Genomic DNA, 23,220 nt, shown 5'->3' with positions numbered 1-23,220 from the left:
TTGACTCAATGAACATATGTTAGAACACTGTACCAAACACCTGAGAACATCCAACAGCTGCAGGGCATTCTTTGTAAACACACACAGAACACTGACCATATACTTCAGTCAGAAGGAAAATTTCAACAAATTTAAAAGGATTATAATCACACAAGCTATATTCTTTGACCTTAATTCATTTAAACCAGACATCGATAACAAAATAACTAATCACATGTATTTGGAAATTTTTAAATATTTTAAATAACCCATGGATCAAAAAAACTCCTATTGGAAATCTGAAAATATTTTGAATTGAATGATAATGAAAAATGACATCTGAAAAACTGGCACACAGTTTAAAGGGAATCGGTAAATCTCATATGCGCATATTAGAAAAACAAAGGATGAAAATCAGTCATCTCTTTCAAGAAATTAGAAAAAGAACAGCAATTTAAAGCCAAAAAAAAAAGTAAAAGGAAATTATAAGGGCAGAAATTAAGGATATACAAAAGAAATATATGGGAGTATCAAAAATGTCAGAAGTTTGTTCTTTGAAAAAGTCTAATAAAAATGACAAACTTCTGGTGAGACTAAGAAATGAAAAGAAGCCACTAACATCAGTAATTAATATCAGAAATGGAAAAGGAACCATTGCCACAGAGCCTGCAGACATTACAAAATATTATAAAAGGTTTTATGGTCAACTTTATATCAATATTTTTGAAATTTTAGATTAAATGGACCCAACACCAGAAAAATATAGCTTATCAAAACTGATGTAAGGCGGGGGGTGGGGAAACTATAAAGAAAACATAATTTGAACACTGGTGATATATGACTATATTGAAGAATTGTTATTTTTTAAGTTTTTTTTTTTTTTTTGCCTGCACCATGCGGCATGTGGGATGTACCATGTGGGATCTTAGTTCCCGGAACAGGGATAGAAACCCTGTTCCCTGAAGTGGAATTGCGGAGTGTTAACCACTGGACCGCCGGGGAAGTCCAATGATATTGTTTTTTAAGAAGTCTTCATCTTTTAGAGATTCCAGCTGAAACATTTATAGATGAAGTGATAAAATGAGTTTTGCTTCAAAATAATAACACAGCACAACAACTTTGTTAATACTTAGGGTTTAAATCTCACAAGCACGACTGACCTGCCTCCTCCACCGAGTCAGGGGAAGCCGAGGAGCCTCCTCACAATACCACGAACTGGTCCACACAGGCTGCTAGCGCCGGGAACCTTCTTCCTTGTGCCTCAGGCTTTCCCCGCCCATTACTCTGAGAACCAATCATGGAGCTGGCTTCGGACGTCTGACCAATCAGTGATCTCGGCTCCTGGCCCCCCTCCCCCACGTCCTCGCTTGTGAGGTGTGTGAGGCGGCGCCATGTTTCAAGGGCAGCGGGGTTGGTTTTGCCGCAGCGTCAGCCGCAACCTGAGGCAGTTCTGGGGTAGGAAGCTGGGCAGAAGCGGGTGGGTGAGGTGGGGAGGGGAGCACCCCCTCCTCCCTCTGGTACCTTGGCCGCAGGACACTTGATGGGCTTACCCTGTGCTCTTGCCTCCACAGTGGACGAAGGGGGGACCATCAGTGACCCGAGGGCCGCCGACTTCTTGTTCAGCTGCGATGCCTCACACCCAGACACGCTGAGGTACCTGAAGCCCACCTGGCAGTACCTTTTGGGTCATGAGGAGCCAGGAGTTGGAGATAGACGTTGCAGTCCACTAATAAATATTGATAATAGGAAGATACTGGAAACGAGCAAGTTTTCAGCCCAGTCCTAGATGTGCGGGGAGGAAGTAGGGGCGGGAATAGCTAACCTTTCTCCTCTCTTTTCTGCTGCAATGGCATGGCCTCCTACCTGGTCCTGAAATCTTTTCCCGAGTTCCAGTGGTATGTTTCCATTCGACTCTCCCACATCCCCGTGGCGCCTTGAAGGACCCTCATATTCAACATGTTTAAACCAAATCTCCTGATTGCCTCTCATACCTGTACTAGCTGCTGTGTTCTTAAACTTAAAACCTTGGTAGTTTCTTTTGAATAATAACCCCTACCCCCATTAATCCATTAATAAATCCAATTAATCCATGACCGAACACCATGGATTGTGCCCCTGTAAATGTTCTTTGTTCTTCCTGCCACTATCTTAGTATACACCGTAAATTACCTCTTGCCCCCAAATCACAGTAGTTTATCTGAGAGGTTGCTCTGCCTCCAGTCTGTCCACCTGTGATCCCCCTTCACATTGCGGTCCGATTATGTTTACAAAACAGACGTCTGATCACCGTCCTGGCTGATCCCCTTCTCACCCCTTCACTCCCCCGCCCCCAGTCTCCTGATAACCTACCGATAATTCTCTTTCCGTTCATTTATTCTTTGTTTTGAAACGTTGAATACATTCTTGTTCATTTCATAACTTCAAATATTTTCTTTCTTTCTCCTAGAATATATCAGAGTCTTGATTACATAGAAGATAATGCTACAGTTTTTCACGCCTGCTATCTCTCTGCAGTAGCTAATGCTGAAACAAAAAACTCGGTGGCCTTAGGTCATTTCATTCTTCCTCCTGAATGCCTTCAAAAAGGTTAGCAAAGATCTTTCATCTAATCTCTGTTAGACTGCCAAATCCAGCTATGTCACCCAACTTTACTGATCTTTGTTCTCAGAGATTTTTGTGTTTTGTATCATTTAATATAAATAGAAAAGCATGTACTTTGGATCAGATTGCCTTGGGTGTGTATCCTCGCTTTGTTTATCATTCATTCACACGTTCACTGAGCTCTTACTGTGTGCCATGTTTCAACCAAGGTGCTGGGGATTCAGTGGTGAGTAAGATACAGATCTTGTCCTCACAGTGTTCACTGGCTAGGATCCAACACTTACTAATTTTGTCACCTCCCGAGTTGTTTTGAGGATAAAATGAGATATTAAGTAGTCTCACCTGTGAGTATATAATTAATGTTCGTTGCTAGTTTTGAATCTCACCATTATTTCTCTGGATTTTTTTTCCTGATATTTCAAGATTCAGTGTGATAATAAACCCATATATTTATATTGTTCTTTATATTATTGAAAGTACTTTCGCATTAATTATTTCAGCAACCCTATCAAGTAAAGGGCAAGTGAATAAATTGCTTCTGAGATTGGTTTGTTTAGTTTTCCCTGCTTGGAACACCCTTTCTTATCCTGTTCTGTCCAAATCCTACCTATCTTTTATGGACTAACTTTAAATATCCCATTTTTGTAGGTCTTGCATTATTATCCAATTCTTGATGTGTTTTTTGATGTGTATGTGTCCATCCCTAGAAAGACTGACTGAAAGTAGTAAAAATTCCCAGTGAGCAGAGTATTTAAAAAAAAAAAAAAACTTGAAAAATGTTTCTATAGAAGAGCTTTGGAAACCCCAAAGATTGGGTTCCTTCTATAGTTGATGTCCTGGTGAGACCTAGTTATAATTTATAAAAATAAATTGTTCTAAGTGGTTATGTAAATAAATTAATGACTTGATAGGAGAATTGATTTACTCAAAAACTGCAAATCAGAGAATACCCACCTTCAGGGAACTTATATTGTGGAATGACTATCTGATCTAATTTTAAATTATCACTCCTATTAAGTCTTTGTGTTTAGCATCTTACATTAAAATGCATTCAATTTTTTAAAAAAAATCTGTTTTAAATGAAAACATGATCCTTTTTAAAAATGAAAAGTATGCATTATTATCCACCTAGACCAGGATTGTCTAGTAGAAGTGTGAGAGGCAAACAAATGTAAGCCACATACTAATTTAAAATTTTCTAATACCCACATTAAAAATAATAAAAAGTGATGAAGTTAATTTTAAGAAATGTTTTATTTAACCTAATGTATCTAAAATATTACCATTTCAATATATAATCAGTATAAAAATTATTGATAAATTTTACATTCTTTTTTGATACTGGATTTGAAATCCAATGTTTATTTTAAACTTAACAGCACATCTCATTTTGGACTAGCCACACATTTCAATATGTATCTAGTCTAGTGGCTGCTATATTGGACAGCTTAGGTCTAGAAGAATGTTAACTTTTTGTCCTTGAGTGGGCTACTGTGGAAACTTTTGAGATCATTGATTTAAGATAATTTCATAGTCCTTTGACATGCTGAGCATTGTAGAATTCCTGTACTACCACGCCCACTAGACATGTTGCTCATCCAACCTTTTTTTTAACAAAGTAAACTCTTGAATTCTTGAAGCACTCTACAGATTCAGGAATTTTATGCCTTTTATTTTGACTAGACAGTTGTCTTCTTTATTAATGCTTGGCCTAAAGACACTGACATCGGATGAAGATATGTATTACAGCCAAAAAAGTTTACAACAATGATTCTCATAATGCACTGGAGTCATCTGGAGAGTTTGTTAGAAATGCAATTCCCCAGCTTCTCCTCAATGATCTGGTTCAAAAAGAATCTGCATTTTAAACAAGTATCTTAGGTACTTTTGATGCAAGTGGAATAATACTGACTTAGAAATTTGAAACCTAAACAAAATTCAGAAAATTCTACAAAGTTACTTTTTAAAAAACAGTATTGGATTTGTTTTTCTTACTACAGAAATAAGAAGAAAAATTGGTAGTTTTATCTGGGAACAAGACCAATATTTTCTGATAGAAAAGGTAAGAGTAAATTAAGGTGCTCGATTAGAATCTACAGTTTCAAAAAATTTTGAAAGCAATGTAATCTTAAAAATGCTTACTTGTGACATGTTAGCACCAATGACCCAGAGTAAGGAATTTAAAGGACATGCTTTTATTGAACATACCTAGTTTGACATTATTTTTACACTAGTACCTTAGTAAAATTGAGATATTTTTGTATGAATAAAATTATTCACGTAAAAAACTTGAAAATTTGAAAAAACTTGAAAATCTCAGTAATATTAAGGGAGTAATAGGTACACAGTATTTACCAGTTCTTTACTGCCAGTGTAGATGCTATTTGATTAATTCCTGTGTTGTACCATTTGTTAAATGTTATGACTGATACCTCTTAATAAATGTGTGCAATACTGAAAGTTTTTTAGCTTTTGCCATCCTGCCTCAAATTTGCCTATGCTTGTGACTTACTTCAGAATCTTTATGCAAAGCCAAATTTGGGATAATTTGAGCATCAAAAAGAATAATGGATTATAATACATTAAATTTTTTAAAATATAAATTTATTTATTTTTGGCTGCGTTGGGTCTTTGTTGATGCTCACGGGCTTTCTATAGTTGCGGCGAGCAGGGGCTACTCTGTTGTGGTGGGTGGGCTTCTCATTGTGGTGGCTTCTCTTGTTTCGGAGCACAGGCTCTAGGCGCACGGGCTTCAATAGTTGTGGCACGCGGGCTCAGTAGTTGTGGCGCACAGGCTTAGTTGCTCCGTGGCATGTGGGATCTTCCGGGACCAGGGCTCGAACCCATGTCCCCTGTATTGGCAGGTGGATTCTTAACCACTGCACCACCAGGGAAGCCCATACATTAAATTTTTTAAAAAATCCGTGATTCCATAGTGATACTCCAAAAGCATAAAGAAATAAAAAAGGAAGAACAGAGGAAGGAAAGGAGGAAGAAAGGTGGAAAGGGAAGAAGGAAGGAAGGAAGGAAGGAAGGAAGGAAAGGGTAGGATAAGGGAAAATTTCCTTTCAGAATAAAAGGTAATAAACGAAGAAAGGATGATAGAATAGAAAATTCGCACTGTACTACCCCCAGTAAAATAATTGATTTAGGCAAGGGTCATTAATGGGTGTTAAAATCATGATCTAAAATGATCACTTCATTGATGATCACTTATTAATTACAAAGGCAAGCAATGCTTGTACCTTTACAATGGAGGGACCTGGCAGACACCACCATAACCAACTGATAAAATTTAGCATCACCAATATTGGAACAACCTCTTGTTATGTTCAGCTCGATGTGACATAATAAAAAGTACACACTATAGGGAATTCCCTGGGGATCCAGTGGTTAAGACTCGGCACTTTCACTGCCATGGCCCCGGTTCGAATCCTGGTCGGGGAAATAAGATCTCGCCCACCTTGTGGTGCCAAAATAAGAAAAGTACACAATATTATCTTGTAGTGTTCTTGTTCAAAATTCTGAATCTAATCATGAGTAAATACTCACATAATTCCAGATTATGGAACATGTCACAAAGCAACTAACTGGCTTAGACTCTTTAAAACAATGTCATAAAAAAACAAAAAAAACAGGGAAGACTGTTCTAGATTGAGGCATAACAACCAAATGTGATGTATGAACCTTGATTGGATTCTGGATTTTTTAATTTAAAAAAAGGTAAAAAAGAAATTTTGAGAACAATTGGAAAAATTTAAATATGCAATGTATATTAGGTGATATTGAGTTAATGTTAATTTTCTTAATTATGATAGTGGTATTATAATGATAAAAGAATGGTTTTTTTTTTTTTAGAAGATGCATGCTAAAGATTAAGGAGTGAAATGTCATAATATCTGCAAATATTTTCAAATGGTCCAGCAAAAATAAAAAATGAGAGAGAGAGGGCATGCAGTGTGGCAAAAATGTTAACACTTTGTGAATCTGGGCAAAAGGTATATAGTACTTATTGTATTATTCTTTAACTTTTCAGTAAGCTTGAATTTTTTCAGAATAAAAAGAGAGAAAATCTCTGTGTCTAAAGCCCAGCAATTAATTTATGCATTTTATATTCCTTTCATTAACTTGTTATTTCTTCCCAAAGTGTCATCATCTGAAAATAATAGCTCTTTTAGTATCTTTGGCTATGTTGTACTAAGGATCAAATATCTAATCCTTGACTTGTCAGAGTGTTTCCAGGGACATGAATGGTGGTAGAATGGTTATTATTTGATAATAATTATTGAGTATACCGAAAGGCCCTTAAAGATCGTTAATTTAATCATTCTGTTTTAGAAATGAGAAAACTGAGGTAAGAAGGTAAAGACCTGACTTAGTTCACATAGCCAGATATTAGCAAAGTGGAACCAGATTTTCTCAGCTCCAACCCAATCCAATGTTTTTTTCTACTAAAAAATTAGTAGCACATGCCTGTACTGACTGTTGACTCTAGAAATTGTATGATTATACGGTAAAGGACTTTGTTCTTTCAAATATTGATTGATGTTGAATATTATCCAATTATAATAATGTAACCATGGAATATGTAAGTAGAAGGTACTTCATCCAATGGCAATAATAAGGGTAAATCTGGGGACTTCCCTGGTGGTCCAGTGGTTAAGAATCTGCCTTCCAATACAGGGTATGCGGGTTCAATCCCTGGTCAGGTAACTAAGATCCCACATGCCACGGGGCAACCAAGCCCGCGCACTCTAGAGCCCACGTGCCACAGCTAGAGAGAAGCCACAGACAAGCCTTCACGCCGCAACCAAGACCTGATGCAGCCAAATAAAGAAATAAATATTTTTTAAAAAGGGTAAACCTGGAAGGTAATTTGGGGAATATTATTATTGTTTGGAGTGGATTTGTGACCCAAATATAGAAATTTCCTAATGGCATATTAAGTAAATATATTATGTGATAGATACCAGTATCTGAGGTCAGTCACTTTCACATAATCTTTTGGAAAAGCTTAATATACATTTAGTTCTTTTGTAACTTCATAGCTAAATACTCCACTTTAATTTTGAAGGGGAAACTTAATTTGTTCAGCTTACTTCATATTTTTGATTTGTAGCTCACAGGAAGCCTAGGAGTTTTCAAGTCAAGGATTTTAAGAAAGTTTAAATTAATAATACTTTTTTTGGTTTCCTTATTTTTTTAAACTAAAAAGTAATATGACCACTTTAGGGAAAATTTTTAAAAATCAAAAAGAGAATAAAATAAGTCAGTTTTACTATCTAATACAAGCACAGCTGATATTTTAAAAATCCTGGTCTTCTTTCTTTACGTATCTCTAAAAATATATAATTCTGTGTGTGTATGTGTGTGTGTACAAAATTTTGTGAGTTTTTCCCACCAAACTAGATGGGATGGACCTGAGTGTATAAATATTTTTGTGACTCTTGATATATATTGCAAATTTTTTTCTTTACTTTTTAAGAAAATGTTATCGATTGCATCACTGGTGTGCTGATTTTTTAAAATGTGATTTCTTTTGCTCTCCACAGCATGATGAAGTGACACCAAACAAAATAAAGTCCCTTAGGGAAAGCAGTGTACTAGCAACAGATCACAAAAAAGAATTATCTAAAAGGTACTGAACTTGTATACTTCACTGATATTCAATTCAGTATAGACAGCTTTGAACACTGACTGTGTGTTTATCTCATTTAATTTTCACAGTCTTATGAGATTGATATCATTATCACCATTGCCATTTTACAGAAAAAGAGATCAAGTATATATAGATTAAGTAATTCACCCAAAGTCATACAAACTTTTATTAAATGGGGAGAAGCAGGATTTGAACTGGGTCAGTCTAATTCCAGAACGCATGCATTTAACTATTATGCTAGACTATCCTTGCAGAAAATAAACAAAAATTTTATGTATATTTTGATCACTGTTACATTATTTTAAAAATATGTATTATAATGAGAAAGAAATATTAGCAGTAATTTTATTATGATTGGAAGTTCTGGGTGATTTCCCCCTTTCCTTTCCAAATTGTTCGTAACGTGGCTACTTTGGTTTAAGAAATTAAAATTATATCTTAAAAGACAAACAAACATGGACTTGCCATTGTGTTAGGGCCAATCTCTGAGAGGCCCCCTTGTTTCAGGCTTACTCATTATCTAGTCCTAATTCCGTATTTTCCAGTTCAGTGGTTTTCAGATGTTCATAGGGAGCATTAACTATATGAAAGTCTGGTATTTAGCTGCTGAAATAAAAATGATCTTTCTTCAATATAAGAATTAATGAGTTTAATTTATATAGTTTTTTTAATTTTAAGTTTTTTTCCCATAATTTTTTTATACCTTTTGTACCTCCTATCTGTTTTTCTTTAATTTGAAATAAGTTATTATCTGATTTAACACGAAGTTTTGTATTTAATTATTTTAAGTTTAGTAAACTATTGCTTCATGGTCCTATGACTTCTAGATAATCCACCACTTGGGTTTGAGTATCCATATTCTAGGTCTTTGGGATCTCTATGTATAGCACTCCTTTGAACTTGTTATGGTTTCTGAGATAAGAAACTGGTAAGGAGAGGAAGAAAAATGAAATAGAAGAAGTAGGAGAAAATGGTTATCCTAAGTGACCTTGTAAGAGAAGAATGGGAAATAGAAATTAAAAAGTAACTCCCAGTGATTCACTTGACTAGGGAAGACATCAGATATATATATGTTTTTTTGTTTTTCAAGAAATGGTTGTCCTTGGACTTCCCTGGAGGTCCAGTGGTTAAGACTCCACTCCCATTGCATGGGGCCCAGGTTCGATCCCTGGTCAGGGAACTAGATCCTGCATGCTGCAACTAAAATATCCCACATGCCGCAACTAAAGATCCCGCGTGCCGCAACTAAGACCCGGCACAAGCAAATAAATTAAAAAAAAAAAAAAAAGAATTAAAAAAAAAAGAAAAAAGAAATGGTTGTCCTGCAAAATGTAGAAGCATAAGGAAAAGATTGATAATATGACTACCAAAAATATTTTAAACTTGCACATGGAAATAAAAATACCATAAACCAAGACAAAAGAAAAATATACACTTGAAAAAGTATTTGACAAAGGCTATTTTCCTTAATATACAAAGAGGGCTTACAAGTCTGGGGAAAATATGTCCAGTATTTTCCAATAACAACAACAAAAATAGACAAAGGTAGGTGTCTACTTAGAGCCTTTTTCTTTGTGGAACCACCAGAGGGTGCAGTGCAAACATAGATAAAATACACTTTGTCCCTACTCGAAGTTTATTTTTTTGGCATGCTACTAGTGATAGTGAACACTAAGTGGTGAACTGGTTTTTGAACACTTGCCAAATACAAGACATTTGTGAGCTAAGCAGTTCACAGTATTTCATTTGATTCTCACAACCTTGTAAGATAGTTAAATAGCATTAGCCTCGTTTTACAATTGAGGAAACAGGTTCAGAGAGCTAAATAATTCACCCAATATTATTTAAGTAGTGAACCTAATTTGACACCGACTCTAGCTGATCCAGAGTCCAAACTCTTAATCACTATGCTGTTTTCCTTTCCCAGTATGTTCCCAGATCTTCTGAAAATGGCATGAATTTTTGCTTATTTTTCTTGTTCTTAATTATTTTATTATAAATATAATGTGTGTAATTTGTCAAAATGGAAAATACTAAAAAAAGAAAAAGTACTAAAAAAGAAAAGAATAAAGAAAATTTAAATTATAAGCAAACCCACCACTCAGAGAACCACCATCAACATTAGTACGTTTCTTGCTAGCATTATACAGACATACACATTAAGTAGAGTTGAGGTCAGACTGCAGATATAGTCTGTCTCTTGATTTTCCATTTAGTATTCTATGGGCAGTTCCCCATTTTGAAAAACCTTATTTGATATTATGATTTGTAATGGCTGTATATGGCATTTAATCTTATTGTCTGTTTAACCACATTCCTTTAATCTTTTTTAAAAAAATTTACAATTTGTTACTCTTGCGGCACTTTCATGAACATCTTTTTAAAAATAAATCTTTCTCTACTTTTTAGATTTTTTTCTTTTTCTTTTGGCCGTGGCACGTAGCTTGTGCGAGTTCCCCAACCAGGGATAGAACCCGGGCCCTTGGCAGTGAAAGCACAGAATCCTAACCACTGGACCACCAGGGAATTCCCTTGATAATTTTCTTAATGTAAATTCTCAGATGTGGAATTTACGGTATTAATGAGGTGTGAGTGTTTTTAAAGGCCGTGATGCCTATTGTCAGTTGCTTCCCTCAAAAGCACAAATTTAAAACTACCACCAGTGTTGGTCTCACCACATCCTCATCAGTATATTGAGTATTAATAAGAAGGCTTGTGCTAATTTAATAGATGAAAAATAGCATCTTGTTTTAATTTGCATTTTTCTTTGATTACTAGTAGGTTTGAATCTTTTTGAATTTATTAGCATTTTACATTTTCTTTTCTGTGACTTGTTTTTATCCTTTCTCCATTTTCTATTGGGAGTCTTATTGCTTTTCTTATCAACTTGTCTGACATTTTTAGCTATATTATCCTTTTGCCAGTTTGTCACATTGTTTCCTCAGATTGTTCTCTGGCTTATATTTTTTAGAGATACAAGCTTTGAGTTTTTTACATTGTTAAACTAATCACTTTTCCTTTATTATTTCTTCTATCGCTTTTATATTCAGAAAAGTCCTTTCCCATTCAGGTATCAAATTGGTTTTTAATTCTGCAGATATTTATTTTGATGTATGGTAATAGGTGAAGATCGAAGTTTATTTTTGTCTTACAAATAAGAATTTTCCACCAGTTTTTTAAGAATAAATCTATCTCCAACTGATGTGATTTCCATTCTCATATGTTGTGTTTAATGTGTCTGGAGATCTGTTTTTAGACTGTTTTATTCCATTAATCTATGGATCTATTTTGATATCAATACAATATTCTTTTAAGTTATATAACTTTAGGTATTTTAATACCTGACAAGGCAAGTAAATACCAAACTCATTACTCTCCTTTTATTTTTATTTATTTATTTATTTATTTCAAATGATACTGTTTATATGTGGAATCTAAAAAAATGATACAAATGAACTTATATGCAAAATATAAACAGACGCACAGACATAGAAAGCAAACTTATGGTTACGAAAGGGGAAAGGTGGGGGGAGGGATAAATTAGGAGCATGGGATTAACATACACACCCTACTCTATATAAAACAGATCATCAAGAAGGACCTACTGTATAGCACAGGGAATTTTTTTTTTTAACATCTTTACTGGACTATAATTGCTTTACAATGGTGTGTTAGTTTCTGCTTTATAACAAAGTGAGTCAGTTATACATATACATATATCCCCATATCTCTTCCCTCTTGTGTCTCCCTCCCACCCTCCCTATCCCACCCATCTAGGTGGTCACAAAGCACTGAGCTGATCTCCCTGTGCTATGTGGCTGCTTCTCACTAGCTATCTATTTTACATTTGGTAGTGTATATATGTCCATGCCACTCTCTCACTTTGTCCCAGCTTACCCTTCCCCCTCCCCATGCCCTCAAGTCCATTCTCTAGTAGGTCTGCGTCTTTATTCCTGTCTTGCCCCTAGGTTCTTCATGACCATTTTTTTTTTCTAGATTCCATATATATGTGTTAGCACACGGTATTTGTTTTTCTCTTTCTGACTTCACTCTGTATGACAGACCCTGGGTCCATCCACCTCACTACAGATAACTCAACTTCGTTTCTTTTTATGGCTGAGTAATGTTCCATTGTATATATGTGCCACATCTTCTTTATCCATTCATCTGTCGATGGACGCTTAGGTTGCTTCCATGTCCTGACTATTGTAAATAGAGCTGCAGTGAACATTGTGGTACACGACTCTTTTTGAATTATGGTTTTCTCAGGGTATATGCCCAGTAGTGGGATTGCTGGGTCATATGGTAGTTCTATTTTTAGTTTTTTAAGGAACCTCCATACTGTTCTCCATAGTGGCTGTATCAATTTACATTCCCACCAACAGTGCAAGAGGGTCCCCTTTTCTCCACACCCTCTCCAGCATTTATTGTTTGTAGATTTTTTGATGATGGCCATTCTGACCAGTGTGATACTCTCCTTTTAAAAATCTCTTCCTTAGTTCTTCATGCCTACTTATTATTTTTCTATTTTCAAATTTTAATTATTTTTAATAGGAAATATATTCATATGGTTCAAAATCCAAGATACACAAAAGAGGAAACTATGAAATATACTGACTCCTAGATAGCCAGTTTCCCTCTCAGAGGCAACCAATGTTATCAGTTTCTTATATATGCATATACTAGCTAATTCAAATAAATATTCTTTCATTTTTTTCTTTTCTTCACAAATAGTAATATTCTATAAACATTGTTCAACACCTTTCCTTTTTTCTCTTAATAATTTACCTTGGAGATCATTCCATATTACTACATAAAGAGCTTTTTCATTTTTGTGCTGTGTAGTATTTTATTGTATGGATTTACCATAATTTATTTAACTAGTCTCCTATTTTACTGGACTTTCAGGTAATTTCTAATTTGCTGTTAAAAACAGTGCTTCAGTGATTGATCATGTAATGTCATTTTGCATGTGTGCGAGTGTCTTTAGGGTAATTCTTAGAAGGGGAATTGCTAGGTCAAAAGGCATATACATTTTGTATCCTTGATACAATCATTGTCAAATTGCCCTCCATAGAGGTTAAACCAGTTTACATTCCTAGTGTTCGTATATTTAAGTACCTTTTCCAGGCTAGGGTAAGCAGCCATCCAGGTTTGCTTGGGACTGTCCTGGTTTTAGCACTGAAAAGCCCATGTCCTGAGAAACCCCTCAATCTAGGGTAAACTGGGATGGTTAGTCACCATTCTTTCTTCTATACTTTCTCCAACGCAGTGTGCTAACATACGTTTTGGTCTTTCCTAATCTGATAGATATAAAGTGGTATCTCACTCTAGTTTTTTGTCTGAATTGCCATTATTATGAGTGAGGTTGAATGTCTTTTCATAGTTTAAGAACCATTTATAGTTCCTATTCTGTGAACTGTTTGTTCATATCCTTTGCACATTTTTCTATTGACTTTTTTTTTTTGCAAGAACCCTTTACGTTTAGGAGAATGAATTTTTTGTGAAATAAATTACAGTTATTAGCTTATGTTTGTCTTTTGACTTTAAAAATGTTGGGTTTTGCATGCAGAAATTTTTTACTATATGTATTCATTCTTATTAATATTTTCTTTAATGGCTTTTTGAGTTTTATGTCATACTTAGGAAAGTCTTCTCTAAGATTACTGTTATTATTTTGCTATGGTTTCTTCTTAGTGATTTCTTTATTTTTAAATTCAAATCTTTGATACGTTTGGAATATATCTTGGTGTAAGATATGAGGTGGCGATCCACCTTCTTTTTTTTTCAGATAGTTACCTACTCTTGGCTATTGATTGAATAATTCATCTTTTCCCCCACTGTACTGAAATGCCACCTTTATCCTAGGTTAAATCCACATAAGTATCTGGGTCTATTTCTGGACTTTATATTCTATTCCATTAATTTGTCATGCAACAATGCCACCCTGTTTCAATTGTTTATAATATGATTTAATATCTAGAGCTAGTTCCTCCTCCTTGCTCCTTCCAAATTTTCTTAGTTAACTATTCTTCCTGGTTTACTTTTGCATCTGAATTTTGGAACCAGCTTGTTCATGTTAAAACAAAAATTTCTGTTGTTATTTTTAGTGACATTACAAAAAAATATAGATTAATTTAAGGAGACTTTGATATTGAATCTTCCTATCCGAGAAAATGGTATCTTTTTTCCTTACTTGTTCAAGTTTTCTTTTGTGATCCTTAAAAAACACTTTCATATTTCCTTCATATAAATCTTATACTTCTTTTAAGATTATTACTAGGTATTTTTTTCATTCTGTTGTAAATTTGTTCTTGCCTCCTATTAGATTTTCTAACATGTGATTGTTCATGTGAATTTTAGAATTATTTTTTTCTTAAACACTAAAATCCCTTTGGGATTTTATTGAGAATTGTATGAAAGTTGAGAAGAATTGATGTCTTTATAATTTTCAGTATTCCTCTCCAAGACAATGCTTTTATGTTTTTCTTTATTTTTCTCTTCTATATCTTAGTAAAGTTTCCTGACTTTTCTACAGATAGAATCAGAAACTGCTTATTATGTTATTCCTAGATTTTTATGAATTTTGTTGCTATTGTGGATTGGATCATTTTTTCCTTCATTAGTTATTGCTGACATAGAAAAGTCATTTATTTGGGGGTATTTGTCTTGTATTTACCCACTTGGAATCTTTAAGAGTCTAAAAATATTTCAGTTGATTCTCTTGGCTTTTCAGGGTACACATTTATATCATTTGTTAATAATGAAACTATTTCTTCTTCCGTTTTACTATATAACTCTTCCATTTCACTAGATGTCTCTTCCATTTCTTTCTCTCCCCTCCCCCATCTCTTTTTGCTTGGCCAGAAATTTTAGAGCCATGATAAATAATAACAATGATAATGGGTATCCTTGTTTAGTCCCTGAGTTTTCTGGGAACATTGTTTTGCTTTATTTGTAGGATCTCATCCTAACTGAGCTATGGTTTCTTTTAGAAGAGTTTAGATGAACTCTAACTTTTAAACAAATTGAAAATAAAACCTTTGTTATCACTCAGTGTAATTTTAGATTTTTTAGGAAAATAAATTTAAGGATGACTTCAATTTTTTATTAAGGTTTTTATTTTCATACAATTGTATTATCTATGGATTATATGTAGTCTAAATATAGTAAATTGTTATTTGGCAGTTAGAAAATAGGATATTTTAGTTGAAAACTGCTTAGCTCTTTAAAAATTAGAATATAATTAATTATATACTATACAACCACACTCAGAATAATTTAACTTTTTTCTTTTTAACTCAGAAGTCACTTAGTATACCTCATGATTTTCCCAGACATCATTTTTTATTTATTTTAAAGTGTGGAAGTATGAATTAATAGAATTCCAATTATTTGAACACTGAATAATAATAAATGCTGTGATTATTTAAAATGGAGACTTTTCTTTTAACATATTTAAGATTACATATGTATATCTGTTTTTTATCTAATTATAAAGTATTATTGCATTATTATACTTTCAAGAATATTGAGAAAAAGACCCACATCTGTATTTACTCAGTAAATATTTGTTTTATGAAGCAGCCAAGAAAACCAAAAATATGTATATGGGCCCTTGTATTACTTAGAAGCACAAAGAAGTTCGTAGTTAACGTTTTCACCCAATAAGACTGAAGTCTGATCACAGAGCAATTAGATTGCTATATATATTGCCTGGAATCATTTCTCATTTGTAAAACAAGTCCAAAAAAATATAAACATGACTTTCTATATGTTTCTATATTTTATAGCACAGAAAAGCATTTTATAAGGACTCCAGTTGTAGAAAAGCAGATGTACTTCCCTCTTCAGAATTATCCAGTGAACAACATGGTAACAGGTAATTTAAAATAAAATTTAGAGTCAACCCAAGTAGGGAAGAAACAAGGGAACATTTTGTACAAAGTAGAACCCCCTCTATTATACATGCTAATAGGAGACATCATTCACACGTTAAATAAAGTAATCTGCAGAACTAAGCCAAAGATAGGCCCCATATTTTCTGTGTTAAAATGCTGGTCTGTCCTGCCCCTATACGTAGAGAATAGACTTGAGGACATGGGGAGGGGGAAGGGTAAGCTGGGACGAAGTGAGAGAGTGGCATGGACATATATACACTACCAAATGTAAAGTAGATAGCTACTGGAAAGCAGCCACATAGCATAGGGAGATCAGCTCGGTGCTTTGTGGCCACCTAGAGGGTGGGATAGGGAAGGTGGGAGGGAGACGCTAGAGGGAGGAGATATGGGGATATATGTATATGTATAGCTGATTCACTTTGTCATAAAGCAGAAACTAACACACCATTGTAAAGCAATTATACTCCAATAAAGATGTTTAAAAAAAATTCCTGGTCTATAGGTAAGGTGAAAACACACCCCTGTTTACATTAGACAGTCCCAATTTATACGTGTTGTCCTGGCATTAGCGTTTACTCTTTTTTATATTTTTAACATCTTTATTGGAGCATAATTGCTTTACAATGGTGTGTTAGTTTCTGCTTTACTCTTAAGTGTCCCAATTTGGAAGATTAATTGTATGGACAATTCTAATTATAGTTTCCTTTGAGAATCTGATGAAACATAGGTCCCTTTCCCTAAGCATACACACACACAAACATAACACACAGACTTTACATGTAATTTAAAGAGGCTCAGATATGCCCGGAAGCCCTTTCATGGATCACCCAGGTGTCGATGGACTCCGTATTTGGGTTTCCTAGTGCCCAACATAAAGAGAAGACAGCTAACTGAGGCTGACATTGAGAGGGTGCAAACAAGGGAACTAGTTGAAAAGTAACCATTGGGATTTGGATAGTGCTACGTGAGGTGAGATAAGGAAATAATATTTGGATAGTTTGATCTGGGTAGTATTCAGCAGGGTCATCGATAATTTTAAAAATAGAAGTTTTAAAAAAATTGTTTTTAAAACACTGCAATTAAAAAGTATAGGCTTTTTGACATTTCATTATAAAATCATTTGTACATTTATCATTTTCTCTTTATTTAGCAGTGTCAAAACTACCTCTTGCAACTAGTTCACAAATTCCTAAATGTCTTCTCTCATATTACTGTTCCTTCTAACCAATTTGTCTAGCCATTTGTTTTATTATTATTTTTCTCCTGTTCATTTGAGTGATATAAAATAGCCTTCAGAAAAGCACTTCAAAAAGAACTTTTAATGTGTAGTTTTGGGCTGAGTGTTGGAGACATCAAAGAAAACTTCTATCCAACTGTGATAGTAGAAAAGTCAGTTTTGGAACGCTTAGGAGCAATTGTTGACTCCAAAGGACAATGAACTAAGTAGAAGTACAGTTGACCTTTGGACAACATGGGTTTGAACTATGAGGGTCCACATATATGAGGATTTTTTTCAATAATAAATGCTACAGTTCTACATAATCCTCAGTTGGTTGAGTTTGTGGATGTAGAACCACAGATAAGAGGAACCTTGAATCCCCAGGGCTAGCTATATATTATAAGTGGATTTTCGACTACAGGAAGGGTTGGCACCCTTAACCCCCACCTTACTGGTGAGTCAACTGTACTTAAGTACTAAGACTGGGAGTAGCTGATTGCTGCCTAGATTTATCCTTACGCCTACATATTCAGATAAAGTGTAGGTACGTTAAACCATGGTTGTGGTATAGTACTGGTATTGAGTTTGCTTCAGGCAACTCCATCACCAGGTACTAAATATCTTTTGTTCATTTGGACTTACCAAGTGTTTGATAACATATTATAATGATCAATGATAAATATTAAAATCAGCCACACAATAAAGACAAATGCTTAGATTTGGACAAGTAACAATGTTGCTCTATGTTTCATTGCCATCTGACTGTTCAAAAAGACATGACAGTGTTAGATAAAAACAAACTAAAAAAGAACTGTAAAAATAATCATTAGTCAGAATCTTTAAAGTATAATTTTAACCTGTGGTAAGCTGGTATTGATTTTATCAGTAGAAGTAAAATTTTTGATTTTTTAATTTGTGCAATTGAATAATTATCTTCCTTTATATTTCTACATTAAATTTTAAAATAACACTTTCTTGGAAGAAAGCTTCATTTTTTAAAAGATAATTCAGGGACTTCTCTGGTGGTCCAGTGGTTAAGACTCCATGCTTCCATTTCAGGGGGCACGGGTTTGATCCCTGGTTGGGGAACTAAGATCCTGCAAGGTATGGCCAAAAAAAAAAAAAGATAATTCATTTGTCTTTAATTTTGATGTGAAGTGACAGTCCTTCCTTTTTTACCATGCCCATCTGCTTGTACAGGAAGAAATAACTTCTTGTTGGGAAAATCATCTTGTGTTACTTAAAAATGTAGTGAGTGAGAGTTCTAATTTAGGCAGTGGTATCAATTTTTGTGACTATACCTTGACTGTCTCTTCCTCAAAATGGGTTGAGTTCAACTCAGTGAATGTTAAATCTCTTAAAATAAAACTAATTAGATGTTTGGTTTTAGAAAGTACAAGTTGGAGCTATACCGTAGAACAGGGTTTCTCAGTCCTGGAACTGCCGGCATTTTAGGACAGGTATTCTTTGTTGGAGAGGGCAACCCTGGCCAGTGCCCACTAGATGCCAGTAGTATCCCATCCAGAAACCTGCCCCCACCCCTGTGACCCCCAAGTTGTGACAACCGAAAATATATACAGGCATTACCAATGTCCCATAAAATATCAACGGATTTTTTTTGGTCTGTTTTTTGTTTTTGACTGCAATTAAATCCTCTAGGTCTGATATCACTGGTTATTACCCATGATAAAAAGTTCTGATTAACAGCTACTTGTGTGATTAATAAAAGGAAAAAAATTACTAATAATGATAAATATCTTGCAGGCAAAAATTTTTAAACAAAAATTCTGATAATTAAAAGTTTGGGAACTTATAGTAGATACTGTATTAATTATCTGTTGCTGTGTAACAAATTGCTCCAAAACTTAGCAGCTTAAAACAACGGACACTTACTATTACATAGTTTCTGAGGGCCAGGAATCCAGGAGCATCTTAGTTGGATACTTCTGTCTCATAATCTCTAATAAGGTTGCAGTCACTTTGTTTGCCAGGCTGCAGTTATTTCAAGGGGCAGCTGGGACTGGAAAATCCATTTCAAAGCTCATGCATGTGGTTGTTGGCAGGCCTTGGATTTTTGCTGGGTTTTGGCAAAAGTCTTAGACTCCTCACCAAGTGGACTTTTCCATAGGGCTGTTCACAACATGGTAGCTTTCTTTCCTCAGAGTGCAAAATGCAAGTGGGAGAAAGAGTGTGCCCAAGACAAAGAGAAGCCATGTCTTTTTTATATCCTATTCTCAGAAGTGACATATCATTACTTCTGCCAAGTGCTGCTGGTCATATAGACCAACCCAAGTACAAAGTAGGAGGAGACTACACAAATTCGTGAATACCAGGAGATAGGGATCATTCAGGGCCATCTGGGGCGGGCTGGCTACCACAGACTCATATGGAATTGTCCACCAAGAATGCCTTTCCTAAGAACTCTCTTTTCTTCTTCCCAATTCATTTGGGTTACATTTTCTAAAACATGAGCTTGCTCCTACCCACAACAGTTGGTTTGGGAGTGAATACCTGATCTGAGCTGGGCCAATCACAGTTCTTTGTCTGGATTTCTAGACATGGAATGCAGCAGTCATGTCATTCTTATTCAAGTGACCATAGCTCTAAGATATAAAACTTAAGGGCTATCAGCGGGCATGTTTTCTACCATGTACGGAAAGCCAGCTTGTGTCAAGAGAGGAAAACGAAACTAACATGCAGAGGAAAAAACTGCAGGTTAGTGACATGGCCATGAGAGCTGGTGCTAGTTATTTCTGACTCCCAGCAATATGTTTGCCTTCCCCATAGTTTGACTGATATGGCAATGTCCTTCCAGTAAACTCCCCTTTTGTTTAAGCTAGTTTAAATTGGATGTATGTGAACTTCAGCCTAAAGTCCTAACTACTCCAAAACTGCTACAATAATCCATTTTTATGCATAAATGTCCTATCCTTCTTTACCTTACAGGAATATTTTTATTAATATGGTAATTATTTAAAAATTTTCTATCCTCACACATATCTTTAGAAACTTCACACAGTGTATATGTGCAATTAATTAAACATTAATATTTTTATGTGCTAGTTTATTTTACACAGAAATCTAGCCGTTAGGCAAAGACCATGAACAGTATGGAGTATAGTAATTGTGCTTTAAAAGATTTTCTGAAGTAAATGGCTATGATTAAAATATCTTTAAAGATACTAGTCTATTTTATATAATTGGCTTCGTAGTTAATTTATTAACTGTGAATTTATTATCTATTATTATAAACAATCAAACTGTATAGATAGCCTGGTGATAATGGTGGTGGTCTAAATTCAATCATCCCTGAGCTCTACCAGAATTTTTTTCATACAGTATCTACTTTTAAACCAGGTTTCAACTTTAGTATAAACCACAAACACATATTACACATGAAACATTATCACTCAGATGAGCAACTGCTATCAAGGAAATATTGCTTAAAGTCATTGAGTCCTTAAGCTCTCCCCATTCTAGGTTTTCTTTTTGATTCTCATATTTATTTCAGATTATTAATGACATCAGAATTACTCACACCTATAACCTTTGTTGACCAAGCAGTGATAACAATTTTCCTATTAATTTTTTTACTGAAGACTGTTATTCAGTGTTAGCAGTGCAGGAAAGTGTCACTTGCTGTACTAGGGAAGATGAGCTAGCTGTTTGTGCTGTTAGTAGCTAGTTGGATAGGTAGTTCTAAGTGATTACATTCTAAGCCAGACACATGTCCCAGTTATTTTGGTCTAGGTACTTTTATGTTCCATCCCCAACCTGTACATCACACTCTCTGTAGTCAAAGTGGCAAATCAAGAATCTGTGTTTTAAAAGGAGGTAGAAGGCTGGGGGGATAGTGGTGAAGGGGGGAGGAGGGTGTTCCCTGATAATTATCAAGTTTCACGGAGAATCTTCTCACTGGTATTTCTTCTTTTTACTTCTTTTCTAAAAACACTCTTTGGGAATCTTAACTCTAATAAATCAAAGACATTGAAAAGCAGATAATATGATAGAATTTCGTATATATATATTTTATTCTGTAGGTTATGTATCAATTGATGCCATGAAGAAATTTCTTGGGGAGCTACATGACTTCATTCCTGGAAGTTCAGGTTATTTGGCGTACCATGTTCAAAATGAAATTAACATGTCTGCTATAAAAAACGAATTGAAGAGGAAATACTAAGTTAAATATTGTCCTTCTATCTCGGCATTTATTTTCTGTAAAATATTACCAAAGATGTACATAATTTTAAATTCTCCTCTTTGGGACAGAAGGATGGGGAAATGGAGAAGAAAGAATTCTTTCTTCCTCAAAATGTATCTTTAGGAAATTCAGATTCATTTGGCTCTGTGTTTTGACATTTGGGCTGGACTTTTCCCCTGCTTGTAAGGTTATGTCCACAAATTCTGAGTGCACAGTTGTTATGGAGTAATTGTCAATGAAACATACTTCATAAGAAGTCTTAATTTCTCTCTCTCTGTGTCAGATATTCTTTTGGCTTTAATGTTCTATTAATTATGCATATTTTTTCTAGGTTTAATGTTGTAAATGCTAAGTTTTATGATTCTGGTCATCTTATTTTGACTAAAAAATTAGAACACAATAGTTGAGTTTTGAATTACTGTTTCTGACTTGAAAAATATGTAAGAAAGTAAAAGTAAAACATTTTAATAACTCAGACTTCATGTATGGACAGTTTCTGATAATAAATGTATCAGAAGTGATTTAATGGAAACAAGTGTTATGTCTTCTGAAATGAACCCACAAGGTGCCATAGAATCACAGTGCTGGAAAGGACCTTAGAGAATACTGAGTCCAGCCTGTTTGTTTTTAATGAGAAAATGAAGGCCTTGAGAAGGTGTCTTGCTTAGAGTGACTAACTGGGAGCTAAACCGGGACTGGAACACAACCCTCTTGATTTTCCAGGCCAGTGCTTCCCCACTCTCCCACATGGTATATGCTGTAGTCTATGTCAGATATAATAGCAGATATGCAAAGGGGACTCAGAAACAAGCCAGCATGCTTGGCTTGTCTTTTAAATAAGCTGAAATAGTGTTGAGATTTAGTGATTTCAAGAAGGCAACTTCTTATCTTTATTCATATGATCATGCTATGTAGAATCTGGTGGGTTTATTACATTGTGGAGATTTGTAAATGACATACCTGTGAAGCTATGATCTTATTAAAACTGTACTTTCTTCTAGGAAGTGCATACCAGTTGTAGAATTATCTAAAGAAAATGAACTTTTTTTAGTGTTTGGATCATTTGTGTATATGTGGGCCCCGGACTTTCTCTCATGACTCAAATTCATAATACAAAATTTTAACACTAATCTCAGCATCAGCTGAGAAAGTTCTGTTTTTCCCATATGGTAACTTTTCCTTATATATCTTCATATTTGTGGTTAAATTCTTCTGAACACCTAAGTATCAATTATCTTTTTCCTGAAATGTATTAAATATTATCTCTCCTGAACACTTTATCTTAGTCACATCCAGTTGATTATGTTTCTTATGTAAAAACCAAGCCTGTCTGTTTATCTTGAATTGATTGAAAGGATTAAGTAAATTTACACCAAGTTATGTACTTGGGATTTCTTGGGAGTGTTCAAGTATTTTTCTGACATAGGTAGTAGGCATGTATTAACAAAGTAAATAAAAAATTACAACAAAAGTGATTCCCAAACAAAAGTGATTATATCTTTAAGTGTATATAGAAAAGGTCACATGCAATATATATGCTTGAAATAGAACCAGAAGCAATAAAATCAGTTGATAATATAAGCCTTTCAGGAATTAGAAGCATGTGAACAAATAAAATAGGCAAAGATAAACTGTTTTGTTAAAAATCTATTGTCTT

At 34.6% G+C, this 23,220-nt stretch overlaps 1 protein-coding gene across 1 annotated transcript; it reads left to right on the top strand.

Annotated features, from left to right (window-relative positions):
- Positions 1-1,348: 1,348 nt before the first annotated feature.
- TERB2 (telomere repeat binding bouquet formation protein 2) lies at positions 1,349-21,548 on the top strand. The gene is made up of 7 exons (XM_036844939.1): positions 1,349-1,434; positions 1,551-1,632; positions 2,426-2,565; positions 4,581-4,642; positions 8,133-8,218; positions 16,033-16,121; positions 21,400-21,548. The coding sequence occupies exons 1-7, from the start codon at positions 1,371-1,373 to the stop codon at positions 21,540-21,542; spliced, it is 666 nt and encodes a 221-aa protein (XP_036700834.1). The 5' UTR covers positions 1,349-1,370; the 3' UTR covers positions 21,543-21,548.
- The last annotated feature ends 1,672 nt before the right edge of the window (positions 21,549-23,220 follow it).

This window comes from Balaenoptera musculus, chromosome 2 (genome assembly GCF_009873245.2).
Source record: "Balaenoptera musculus isolate JJ_BM4_2016_0621 chromosome 2, mBalMus1.pri.v3, whole genome shotgun sequence".
NCBI classification, from domain to species: domain Eukaryota; kingdom Metazoa; phylum Chordata; class Mammalia; order Artiodactyla; family Balaenopteridae; genus Balaenoptera; species Balaenoptera musculus.
The sequence above is the reverse complement of the archived record's forward strand: the minus strand, read 5'-3'. Positions and strand labels throughout refer to the sequence as shown.